This window comes from Nomascus leucogenys, chromosome 23 (genome assembly GCF_006542625.1).
Source record: "Nomascus leucogenys isolate Asia chromosome 23, Asia_NLE_v1, whole genome shotgun sequence".
In the NCBI taxonomy this organism is placed as follows: domain Eukaryota; kingdom Metazoa; phylum Chordata; class Mammalia; order Primates; family Hylobatidae; genus Nomascus; species Nomascus leucogenys.
This window is the reverse complement of record NC_044403.1, coordinates 8948257-8961298: the sequence shown is the minus strand read 5'-3', so window position 1 is coordinate 8961298 and position 13042 is coordinate 8948257. Positions and strand designations below refer to the sequence as shown.

General features: G+C 37.4%; 1 protein-coding gene across 2 annotated transcripts in view; it reads right to left on the bottom strand.

The window, feature by feature from the left end:
* CASC1 (cancer susceptibility 1) overlaps positions 1–13042 on the bottom strand; it is a 67517-nt gene that overhangs the window by 39776 nt on the left and 14699 nt on the right. For both annotated transcript variants that reach the window (XM_030804501.1, XM_030804500.1), the window contains 4 exons: positions 11077–11168; positions 7964–8065; positions 6991–7128; positions 2320–2466 (listed from right to left, as the gene is read on the bottom strand). In XM_030804501.1, the coding sequence (XP_030660361.1) occupies positions 2320–2466; positions 6991–7128; positions 7964–8065; positions 11077–11136 (447 nt within the window). In that variant the 5' untranslated portion in view covers positions 11137–11168. The remainder of the gene's footprint in view (positions 1–2319; positions 2467–6990; positions 7129–7963; positions 8066–11076; positions 11169–13042) is intronic.

The window sequence follows — 13042 nt, the reverse complement described above, 5'->3', positions numbered from 1 at the left end:
ACGTATTTACTTACTTAAATATGCATCTCCTTTTTCCATCAGTTTCTCCTAAGGTGGCTAAGAACTAAAGTTGCTCTTAGGTTGGGTGAGGTGGCTCATACCTGTAATCTGAGCACTTTGGTAGGCCAAGTCGTAAGGATCATTTGAGCCCAGGAGTTCAAGAAAAGCCTGGGCAACATAATGAGACCCCCCATCTCTACAAAAAATTAGCTGGGTGTGGTGGTGTGCACCTGTAGTCCCAGCTACTTGGGAGCTGGGAGGATCCTAGGTGGAAGGATTGCTTGAGTCTGGGAGGTTGAGGCTGAAGTGAGCCATGATTGCACCATGCACTCTAGCCTGGGTGACAGAGCGAGACTGGGTCTCAGAAAAGTGAAAAATAAAGTTGCTTCTACATTTCCAGGTAGCACCTGTGGATTAATATTATGTTACCTTTCTCAGTCATAACATCAGAATCATGACTTTTCATTTTAACTATACACATGCTGCTTTATCTGTATCTTATTATAATGTGGACTATTCTACTGCAAAAGTTAACCTATCTCCAAACACATAAAGTTTAGAAAGCAAAATATCTAGCTTATAAAATCCAGATGAGTCATGTTTTCACTAGTCTAATACTTAATATCCAACATTAATCATAAAATTCAAGTATGTTCTTAAGAATTTTAAAATAAAAACTAACAGTTTGATGCCTATTGCTCAAGAAATCAGCTGTCATAAAGGGTTTGAGTAAGTCAGTATGTGGTTGCTAGAATGTAAAAACTTTAAAATGTTGAAGATTACATTTATTATTAATTTTTTTAAGTGTGATTATTCCTGCACACTTTTTGTTTTCTGAAACTAACTTTTTGAAGTGTTCAGGACAATTGTCTTGTAGAACTGTCCCATATTGTGGATTTCTATTATTGTTTCCTCATGGCATTGTTTAACTTGCTCCTCTATCCTCTTTATTTTTGTACACTGGAAAGTCTAGGGGTTTAACTGGATTCAGATCCACCATTTTCAGCAAGGAGGCATCATAGGTTATGCTGTATTCTTCATACTGCATCCTATCAGAAGACATATGATGTTCCACTATTAATGATATGAACTTGATCACTTGCTTAAGGTGCTGACCACCAAATCTACCCATTGCAAAGCACATTTTCCCCAATCTGAGGTCAGATACTTTGGCACTAGGAGAATTATGTATTCCTCAACAGCTTTTCACCTAATCACTTAGGTAGCCATTGAGGATCCTTATTTGAAACAGTTATTACACTGGGGATTGAAGAATGGTGATTTCCTAACTGATCACTGCATCCACATTAGATAGATGGCATTCTACTGTAAAGAACTGTTCTTTCTTCACTCCACCTTCCCCCTTTGTTTCTGAAGTATCACTATAAACTCATCAATTTTTATTTATTCAAGTTGTTATAATCGATTATAATCATTATTCTGATATTCAAATTATTCCAAATTTGATCAGTGGGATTTCTAAGCTAGCCTCTTAGGAACAGCATCCCTTTCATACAATGTCATTAGTCTCTGAGCGTTTGCTTGCCTTCCAGCACAGTAAGATAATCCAGCCTCATCTTTCACTTTTCCTGCCCCAGAACTGAAATCCCAAATCCTATTTATGGAATAAAAAGAAATCTGGTTCGTGCTGATATTTCCATTTCAAATATAACATTATAGTTTCTTCTTCTTCTATTTTTATTTTTTTGAGACAGAGTCTGCCTCTGTTGCCCAGGTTGAAGTGCAGTGGTTCACTGCAGCCCTGACCTCCTGGGCTCAAGCGATGCTCCCACCTCAGGCTCCCAAGTAGCTGGGACCATAGGCAAACCATGCCTGGCTAATATATATGTTAGGATGAGGTCTCCTATCCTATCCTTATATATTATTATCCTAAGAATAATAATAAGGTTGGTGCAAAAGTAATTGCGGTTTTTGCCATTACTTTTAATGGCAAATAGAAATAATATTCTATTTCTTTAAAAATAAAATGTTTGGCGGGGAGCAGTGGCTCACACATGTAATCCCAGTACTTCGGGAGGCCACGGAAGAAAGACTGTTTGTGTCCAGAAGTTTTAGACCAGCCTGGGTAACACAGGGAGATCCCATCTTTACTATCTCTAAAAAACAAAACAAAATAAATTATGTTTAAAAATAAAATATCATCAGTTATTAAATCTGGATAAATATACATACTTTAAATTATTCTGATAACTTTTCCATAATCTCTTGATTTTTCAATTAAAAAAATACTGGATTATTTTATAACATAAAATGTCAGCTCTTATAAAACTTAATATATAAGCAAAATATCACACTTACTCTGAGAAGTATTTCTGTGGCTACACTGAATTTAAGATGAAGGAGCTCCTGCAGTTGTAGAATTGATTCTTGGTACTGTATTATATTTTTATCTTGCAAATCACTTGGTGGAGTTTCCAATAAAATAAATTTCAATTTCTCAATTAACTGTAAAGTAAAATAATATTTGCATTAATTCTCAGAGAAATAGTCAAGGACAAGTGAAAAAGGGAATGTTTTATCCCTTTTGAATTGAGGAATACATCCTTAGCAAAACATATGGAAACGTTTCCTGTATTTATTCTGTAATTTAAGATCATAAACAAAAATTTCCTCCCAAACTCCCTTAAAATTAATTATAACACACTAAATAAAAATCCATGAGTCTATAGTGTTAGATGTTCAGAAATGAAGGGGGAAGGTGGGGTGAAGAAAGAGCAGTTCTTTACAGAAGAATGCCATCTATCTCATGTAGGTACAATGATCACTTAGCAAATCACCATTTTTCAATCCCCAGTGTAATAACTGCTTCAGATAAAGATCCTCAATGGCTACCTAAATGATTAGGTGAAAAGCTGTTGAGGAACACATAATTGTCCCAGTGCCAAAGTATCTGACCTCAGATTGGGGAAAATGTACTTTGCAATGTGGAGATTTAATGGCAAACGCCTTAACCATGTGATCAAATTCGCATCATTAAATTAATAATGGAGGCCGGGCGCAGTGGCTCATGCTTGTAAGCCCAGCACTCTGGGAGGCCAAGGCGGGCAGATCACGAGGTCAGGAGATCAAGACTATCCTGGCTAACATGGTGAAACCCCGTCTCTACTAAAAATACAAAAAATTAGCCGGGCGTGGTGGTGGGCGCCTGTAGGCCCAGCTACTCGGGAGGCTGAGTCAGGAGGATGGCGTGAACCCGGGAGGCGGAGCTTGCAGTGAGCCGAGATTGCACCACTGCACTCCAGCCTGGGAGACAGCGAGACTCCGTCTCAAAAAGAAAAAAAAAAATTAATAATGGAACATCATATGGCTTCTGATAGGATGCAGTATGAAGAACACAACATAACCTATGATGCCTTCTTGCTGAAAATGGTGGCTCTGAATCTAATTAAACCCTCGGACCTACCAGTTAACTATGTGTGACAGAGCTTTCATTAGCAAGTTAATAAACGAGTGGCAACTTGTCATTACCTAAGACTGAGAGATAATAGAAAAAACAACAAAATGTAACAACAATCAGGAGGAGATGGAAGAGAACTACTAATATTTTTACTGAATGCTTACTATGCACCAGGAACTGTTTTATATGTTGTATATGTTTTAATGCATTCATTCTTCATTATAACTCTATGAGGTAGATATTGTTACTGTGCATATTTTATGATGATGAAACTGAGGCACAGTGTGATGAAGGAACAACTAGTAAGTGGCAGAATTAAATTTTGAACACTGACACAGATAATACATAGAAATTTTCTGAATTAAGACAGGCAGCATCGTAGCGTAAGGTAGTATGGACTCAAGCAAGAATGCTGGGCTTCAATCCTGGCCACCTCTCAACTAGCAGTGTAGTCTTGGGCAAGTTATTGCCTCAATTTCCTCATTGGAAAAATGGGGTTTTTAGTACCTATCTCCTAGTGTTATTATGAGAACTCAGAAAGCTAATATTTCCAAAGCTTGGCATAGATTAAGCACTGTATAAGAGTTTATTAAATAAATTTGAAAATTTGGAAACTGGTGTTTACTACGGGGCCATTTCCTTCTGTTACTGCTATCCAACTCCACTTGTTCTGCAGCTTTCTGCTTTCTTCCTTTCCTATTGCTGTGATTACTCCCCTCCTCTGTCTCCTGTGTTATTGAACTTATCCTTTTCTCATCATTTTTGCTATTTATTACTTCTGACTCCTCATTCTTGTAACAGGAAGATGTCCCTTGCAGCTCATCACTGGTGAACTCTAGTACTGCTTCCCACTGCCTCCCTGCTAATTGCAAAGTACCAGATTCCCAAGCTGACGTCATGCCATGGCAGCCTCTCTGGTATACAGGATGTGTAGTAGCAAGAACACTGTATGAGTAATCCCCTGGCATTTAAATAGCTCAGACTGTACGGGAGACTCCTAGGGTCTACGGAAAGTCAGAGTAAGGTCCATCTAAGGTCTCATAGTGGACTGTAAGCAAATCACAATCTATGTTTGTTAAATGACTCTTATAACCTTGTTGTTTAGATTAAGTCATGCAATGCATGGTATGAGCTTAAAAAGAGTCTACAGTTCTACCCTCTTATGACAACATGAAGAAGTTAAACTACAGCAGCAATGACAGGAAGCAAAAAACTGTGAGGAAGTGGACCAAAAAAGCATTAAAGGATAATAACAGGAATAAGAGTAGTGAATTCCTTCTAGTTTCTATTATCATATAAGTGTGTTTAAGTGTGAATGTATTTATCCTAACTTGATGTGACATAAAAAGAAATAAATATTTGGTCTCTGCCCCCAGTTCCTGGCACAAGCTTCTTAGAATTTCTTGAGGGATAGGAATGATAGAAACAGCTTTTGTTATTTATAGTAAGCCCTTTTCAACCTCACCTGAGTTTATGCTAATGTGATGAGTCTCAGAGGATGGGGGCTGATTGTCAGAGGGACCAACCATGTGATTAGAGGGCTGAAACTTGCAGCCCCACTCCCTAGCCTCCAGGATGGGGAGAGGGGATGAAGATGAACTCAAATGCCAATGGCAAATGATTTAATCAATCATGCCTACATAAATAAGGTTTCCATAAAAAACTCAAACAACAAGGTTCAGAGAACTTTCTGGCTGGTGAACACATTGAGGTGCTGGAAGGGTGGTGTGCCCCAAGAGGGCATGAAAGCTCTACACTCCTCCCTATGGACCTCACCCCTTGTATTTCTTCATCTAGTTGTTCACTTGTATCCTTTGTAATATCCTTTATAATAAGCCAGTAAAGGTGACTAAATGTTTCCCTGAGTTTTGTGAGCCATTATAGCAAATAACCTGACCAATGGCTTGTGGCTGATTTATAACAGGCTGATCAGAAGTACAGGTGACAAGCTGGGACTTGTGATTGGAAGTGAAGGAAGGGGCAGTTTTGTGGGACTGGGGTCTGCACTAGCTCTAAGTACTCAGTACCAGCACTGGATCGAAGGACACTCAGTAGGAATCTGGAGAGTTGGATAATTGGTTGGTGTGACAAAACCCCACATACATTTGCTGTCAGAAGTGTTAAAAGTATAAACACTAGTTTTTCTTTTTACTTAGAATTTCTTGAGCTTCTTGAATGTGAGGATTCACATCTTTCATCAGTTCTGGAAAATTTTCAGCCATTATCTCTTTGAATATTGTCTCTCTTCCATTCTTCTGTATCCCTTCTTTTCCATATATTTCTAGCCCTTCTTACTCTATCATACATGCCTGTCAACTGCTCTTTCATATTTTCTATCTCTTTGTCTCTGTGCTGTCTTCTGGTAAATTTTTCCAACTTTTGATTCACTCCTGATTAAAAATTCTCGGCCGGGTGCAGTGGCTCATGCCTGTAATCCTAGCACTTTGGGAGGCTGAGGCAGATGGATAATTTGAGGTCAGCAGTTTGAGACCATCCTGGCTAACATGGTGAAACCTCATTTCTACTAAAAATACAAAAATTAGCCAGGTGTGGTGGTACATGACTGTAATCCCAGCTATTGGGAGGCTGAGGCATGAGAATTGCTTGAACCCAGGAGGTAGAGGTTGCAGTAAGCCAAGATCACGCCACTGCACTCCAGCCTGGGTGAGAGAACGAGATGCCGTCTCAAAAAATAAATTAAATAAATAAATAAATAAAAATTCTTAGTGGAGACATTTTTATTTCTTATTCACAAAGCTAAACATAAGCCAAACACATCTTATCTCCGTTTGCACGATAAATTTTTTCTGTTATCCATAACGTCTTTTGAGGCTCCTAGCCATATAGGAGTCTCTGGTTCAACTTGCCGCCTTGTATGTACTCTAGGCTTTGCCTCCTGATGGCCCTTTGAACCAATGCTAAGCCACTAGCAGTTAGCTAGCTAAACCACTAACTAGTTAGCTGGGAAGCCACTGGCTTCAAGACTTTCTTACTTTCTGGATTGTTTTATGGCCTCTAAGGTTTTACCTTACTTTTTTGTGATTAGAGCAATGAATTTAAATTTTTTTTAATAAATTAGGTTTTTTTTTCCCCCAGTATTTTTAAGTGCATTGTAAAGTGGAAGCTTTTCAGGCTAGTCTAACCATCCTATTTGCAGGAACAACAGTTAGAATATTCTCATTTGTCTTTGTACCCCTGCTGTCTAACAGAGTGTATACCTGGCACCTAGTAAACATTAAATATCATGGGTACTAAATTACTGAACAGTGAATATTCCAACTGAGGATAAAATTACCCACTATCCCCACCTGAGTTATCTACATGAATGCATGCAACTTCATTTTTTTTCTTGATTAGACAAATAATGTTTTATGATATGCTGACCTTAGCTAATATGGCAAGGAATTCTTAGGACTTGTAAAAAGAAAAAAGAAAATGAAAAGATTACCAATTACTTCTTTTGCTAAGGGTTCAGAAGCAGTAGTGTTATTACTTGGCAAATTATTTTTATTTTGAGTTAATATCAGACTATTTGTAATAGCTAGTTTATAGGAAAATGCATAAATACCTACATTTAGCACTACTTTACTCTTCTCAATCACTTCCTCAAAAGTCTCATTTGTTTTCTCTTTCCACAAACTAATAAATGTGTTCATTTCTTGGGCTACTGAAGGATCAGGACTCCCATCACATTGAATGTAGTGCTTCCACTGTGGAATAAAAATGTTTAAAGGTTCACATTGATGAAGATTCAACCAAAGATTAAATGATTTCTTTTTTGAAGTTAAATCCTTGTAACCTAGTTTAACCAACTTAGATAAAAACATGATGGCTTTAACCAGTAACTTGAGAGAGCTCTAAAATAACCAAATTCTTCTTTATCCAAGTAATTTCTAATCCTTAAGATACATAGAAGCACTAATTACTTTCATATTTTTATTTTTAAAGCATTATTTATAAGTAGTTTTTGCTTTGCTTAGTTTTCCTCTCTAATCATAGAGCTGCTTATTTGCAAATGCCAACACCCGGGTTTATTTCTACTTCCCACGTAATTACTAATGTCTAGTTGCCACTGGCATTTTAGTACAAGGTCTTCCATTCATTTTGTAGTTTATGCAAATTTCACATTTGTAATCATACTGTACTGTACTTAGAATTTTTCACTTGATTATACCACAATCTTTAGCCATATTATAATAGTTTTTCATTTTTCTCCTGATATTCACCTATATTATTTCCAAACTATGCTGTTTTGAGCAAGACTAGACTGCCTTAAGCACAAAGCTTTTACGTTTTAATTTAGCATAATTTCCCTGGCATACATTCCCAACAATTGAGTCAGAGTCAAAGAATATAAATATTTCAAGGACATTATTACTGACAAATAGCTTCCTACAAAGTTATGTTACTTTACTTTGCCATAAGCAATCAATTTGTCAGATGAGAGGGTTTTTTAAAAGAGATAGTTTCTTGGCATCAAAATTGGACTACAACTCCCTCTTGTGGTGACAAAAGTATTAGCTAAAAAAGAGAAATTAGCCTTACCTGAGAAAGCAATCTAGTCTCCTGTTTCAATTTCTCTGCTTCAGGAAAATACCTCTCTAATAAATAAAGTTCTTCAAGTTCTTCATCTCTCCTTTCTAGATCCTGTTGCACAAGGACAGATACATTGATCAGCTCTTTAATTTTAGCTTTATGTTTCACAAGTAGCATCTAAAACTGGTGTGGCTAAATATATAACTGCAGTTTCAAAATGAATATTAAAATTCGTTTGAATATAACTGATATCTCCAAAAAGTTTCATCTGAAACAGTGGCTTACAAAGTGTGATCTACAGACTCTTGATGGGTACCTAAAACCTGGGATCTGTGAGGTCAGATCTATTTCCATAATAATACTAACATTATTTGACTTTTTCATCATGTATCTATTTGTACTGATTGTGCAAAATGGTGTGAAAGTGCTGATGTCTTAGCACAAATCAGACAGTGACCCCAAACTGTACTACTTCTAGGGGGAGAGGTGAGGGGAAGGAGCCAGCTTCACAAAAGAATGTCCGGATGGACAGGCGCAGTGGCTCACGCCTGTAATCCCAGCACTTTGGGAGGCCGAGGCAGGCGGATCACTTGAGGTCAGGAGTTTGAAACCAGCCAACATGGTGAAACCCCGTCTCGACCAAAAATACAAAAATTAGCCGGGTATGGTGGCATGTGCCTGTAATCCCAGCTACTCAGGAGGCTGAAGTGGGAGAACTGCTTGACCCTGGAGGCAGAGGTTCCACTAATCCAAGATTGTGCAACCACACTCCAGCCTGGACAACAGGGCAAGACTCTAAATCACGTTACAAAAAAAAACAAAAAAAGAATGCCCTGATGAAGAGGTGAAAATTATTAATTGTATTAAATCTCAACCCTAAGTACATGGCTTTTTAATATCGTGTTGGATAAAATGGGAAGTAAGCATAAAGCTCTTCTGCTGCATATCGAATGACAATACTGTCTCAAGAAATATCACTTGTGCAATTATGTGACTATTTTGGCAGACATTCTCTCAAAAATTAATGAATAGAGTGTGTCACTTCAAGGGCTACAACTCAAAATATTTTTTGCCAATGATAAAATTCAAGCTTTCAGGCAAAAATTCAAATTTTAGAAAACTTGTATCTATCACTGTAAGCTTGAAAGTATTCCAATCTTTAAAAACTTCTGATTTGGGCCTGGCGGGGTGGCTCACATCTGTAATCTCAGCACTTTGGGAGGCAGAGGCACGTGGATCACAAGGTCGGGAGTTCGAGACCAGCCTGGCCCCGTCTCTACTAAAAATACAAAAATTAGCTGGGCGCGGTGGCGGGCGCCTGTAATCTCTGCTACTCAGGAGGCTGAGGCAGGAGAATCGCCTGAACCTGGGAGGTGGAGGTTGCAGTGAGCCGAGATTATGCCACTGCACTCTAGCCTGGGTGACAGAACAAGACTCCGTCTCAAAAAAAAAATGAAAAAAACTTCTGATTTGATTGGTGATTATACTAACGTATGTGATTTTTGATAATAATAAATTACATCAACATTTGGAAGCAAATAATTCAGTAAACCAGAACTTTTCAAGCAAGCAACACATGATAATGCCAAATGTTTTAAAATAACACAGAGTATGAATAGTTGATTGATACGGTTTCATATTCCACATTAAGAAACTACGACTTGGCCGGGCGCAGTGGTTCACGCCTGTAATCCCAGCACTTTGGGAGGCCGAGGTGGGTGGATCACCAGGTCAGGAAATCGAGACCACGGTGAAACCCCGTCTCTACTAAAAATACAAAAAAAAAATGAGGCAGGCTGGTGGCGGGTGCCTGTAGTCCCAGCTACTCAGGAGGCTGAGGCAGGAGAATGGCGTGAACCCGGGAGGCGGAGCTTGCAGTGAGCCGATATCGCGCCATTGCACTCCAGCCGGGGCGACAGAGAGAGACTCTGTCTCAAAAAAAAAAAAAAGTTTTGATATAGTATCGAAGAAGAATATCCACAATTATCAGAAAGGCTATTAAAATATTACTTTTTTTCCAATTGCATATCTGTATAAGGCCAGATTTTCCTTATATGCTTCATACAAAACAACATATTGCAACAGATGGAATACTGAAATAGATATGAGAATCCAGCTGTCTTCTGTTGTCAGATATCAAATAAATTTTTAAAATATAAACAATGCCTTCATTTCCTTAATTAAAAAAATAGTTGTTTCTTTAAAAATGTCCTTGTATTTACTTACGTTTAATAAAGTTTATTTTTATCAACATGTAATCCCTGTTAATGTAAGCAGTTTAAAATTTTTTAGTTTTAATTTCTAATATGGTAAATATTGATAGATGTAATCCCATAAACATAAGCTCCTTGGGGGGTCTTCAGTTTTTAATAGTAATGGAGTTTTGTCCTGAGACCAGAATATTTCAGAATTACTGATCTAAAAGATTCTAGTGAAAAAGAGAAGTGAAGCTAAAAAAGGAGAGGTAGAATTTGAATATTTTGAATTTTTCTTTTTTTGGTTCTTGTTATCTTGTCTATAAAACAGATTCATGTATGCTTAAAGGTTACCAGCATAGGCTCTTCAGCAAGACATGCTGAGATCTAAGTCTTGGCGGCCGGGCACAGTAGCTCATACCTGTAATCCCAGCACTTTGGGAGGCCGAGGCGGGCAGATCACAAGGTCAGGAGATCGAGACCATCCTGGCTAACAAGGTGAAACCCCGTCTCTACTAAAAATACAAAAGATTAGCCAAGCGTGGTGGCGGGCACCTGTAGTCCCAGCTACTCGGGAGGCTGAGGCAGGAGAATGGCGTGAACCCAGGAAGTGGAGCTTGCAGTGCGCCAAGATTATGCCACTGCACTCTAGCCTGGGCAACAGAGCCAGAGTCCACTAAAAAAAAAAAAAAAAAAAAAGATCTAAGTCTTAGCTATGCCACTGATTAGATGCTTAATTTCTCCATGCCTCAGTTTCCTCATCTGTGAAATCTGGATAACAACGTCACTTAAGGACATTGTTAAGGATTAAGTTCATGTAGGCCTAAATATTACTGGTAGCTACAGGCTGAGAAGGAAATTAAATGACAATAAATCTGATGGCCATAGTTTAAATATTCATTAAGAACATTATTAATGTTTATTTACTTTTGCTTCAAGTCGATGCCATTTTTCTTTCTCAATTCGCTGTATTTCAAGCCTTTCCATTTCTTCTTTCTCATACTTCAAACGGGCTTCCTCTAAAGAACCAAAAAAATTTTTTTTTCTCAGTGAATAATCACTGTATTTTTAAGCCCTTAAAATTACTCCTAATATTTTCAAGATGTAGTGGTGGAATCTTTTATAGAAGTCAGTCTTTATTACGTGGTAGATATGAGAAAAGTGTCAGTTTTCAAGAAAGTAACTACAAGAAAAAATCAAACAACCCCATCAAAAAGTGGGCGAAGGATATGAACAGACACTTCTCAAAAGAAGACATTTATGCAGCCAAAAGACACATGAAAAAATGCTCATCATCACCATCCATCAAAGAAATGCAAATCAAAACCACAAGGAGATACCATCTCACACCAGTTAGAATGGCGATCATTAAAAAGTCAGGAAACAACAGGTGCTGGAGAGGATGTGGAGAAATATGAACACTACTGTTGGTGGGAGTGTAAACTAGTTCAACCATCGTGGAAGACAGTGTGGTGATTCCTCAAGGATCTAGAACTAGAAATACCATTTGACCCAGCAATCCCATTACTGGGTATACACCCAGATGATTATAAATCATGCTGCTATAAAGACACATGACTCCCAGCCATTGTCTCTCCTTTGCTTGTTGTGGAAATGATGTAGGAGTGGCTCCCTTGAGCACTCACTGTAGCTTTAGATGTGCTTCCTCTCTGCAGCAGGAGCTACTCGGCCTTACTACTCCCCTACTTAATTTGAGAATATTTATTGAATTTGAGTATGTTTTTGACCTGCCAGGTATCTGTGAAACAAAATAACTCCTACTGATAGCTTCTTATCAAGAGTAATTTAAAACATCCATCATCTACTGCTGAATGTCAAAATAAAGGTTGAGAGAAATTCCCATTTCCCAAAAAAAAAAAAAAAAAAAGAAAGTAACATGACTCAAACTTTGTGGTCAAAAAATAAAAATGAAAAATAAGCCCACAATAATATTTTTCTTCTCTAAAAGGTTTATAGCAATTCAATAGTGATTTTAACCAATAAAGTACGGCAGACCTATCATGGCAATGAAGAGGAAGTCAAGTCTTCAGAAGACTTCCATAATCTTGTGACATCTACATCTTCAGATGCAATTACCTTAATCTTCTCCCACTCTCACTATTAAAAACAAAATGTGAAGTATATATTGAAGAGTATAAGTTTAATCCAATAAAAATAAAACACGCCCCAAGATACAGATCCTGATATTGTATTCTTATCAGGAGTCACCTAAAAAAAGGATGTATAAAATTATACATAAAAAATCAATATGGAACCTGAGAACAGTCTTTTAAAAACCTATATCTAAATACTCAGATTTTAAAAATCACTTTTTGGTACTTTAATTAATAAACACTTTTATCAATGTTTAATTTTTTAACAAATAAAATTAGTATTTTAAATTTGGCAAATAAATATTATAAAACTAAAAATTTTGGCTGCTGTATGTATTTCTTGCTAGTGTATATTTCCCACATTTAATGAACTTGAGTTTCACAATTTTTACTGAACAATCAGCACCAATGCTCCTAATTTCATCAGTAAATATAAACACTTCAAGACAGGGTTACCAGAATTAGCAAATTAAAACATGGGATGCTCAGTTCAATTTGAATTTTAGATAAACAACAAACATTTGTTGAATATGAATTCTAAATTTCTCTTCAAAGAATATGTCAGTATGTTCTAATCCTTTGCCTTCTACTTTTAAACTTAACTTCCTCGTAAAGCAACCTTTTTTGATTACCTGCTCCACCCTGACTCATTCTGATCACCTGCTCCACCCTAACTCATTCTGATCACCTGCTCCACCCTAACTCATTCGGATTACCTGCCACCTGCTCTGCCCTGACTTCTCTTGCCTTGCTGAGAAATAAAAAGAAAATTTTATATT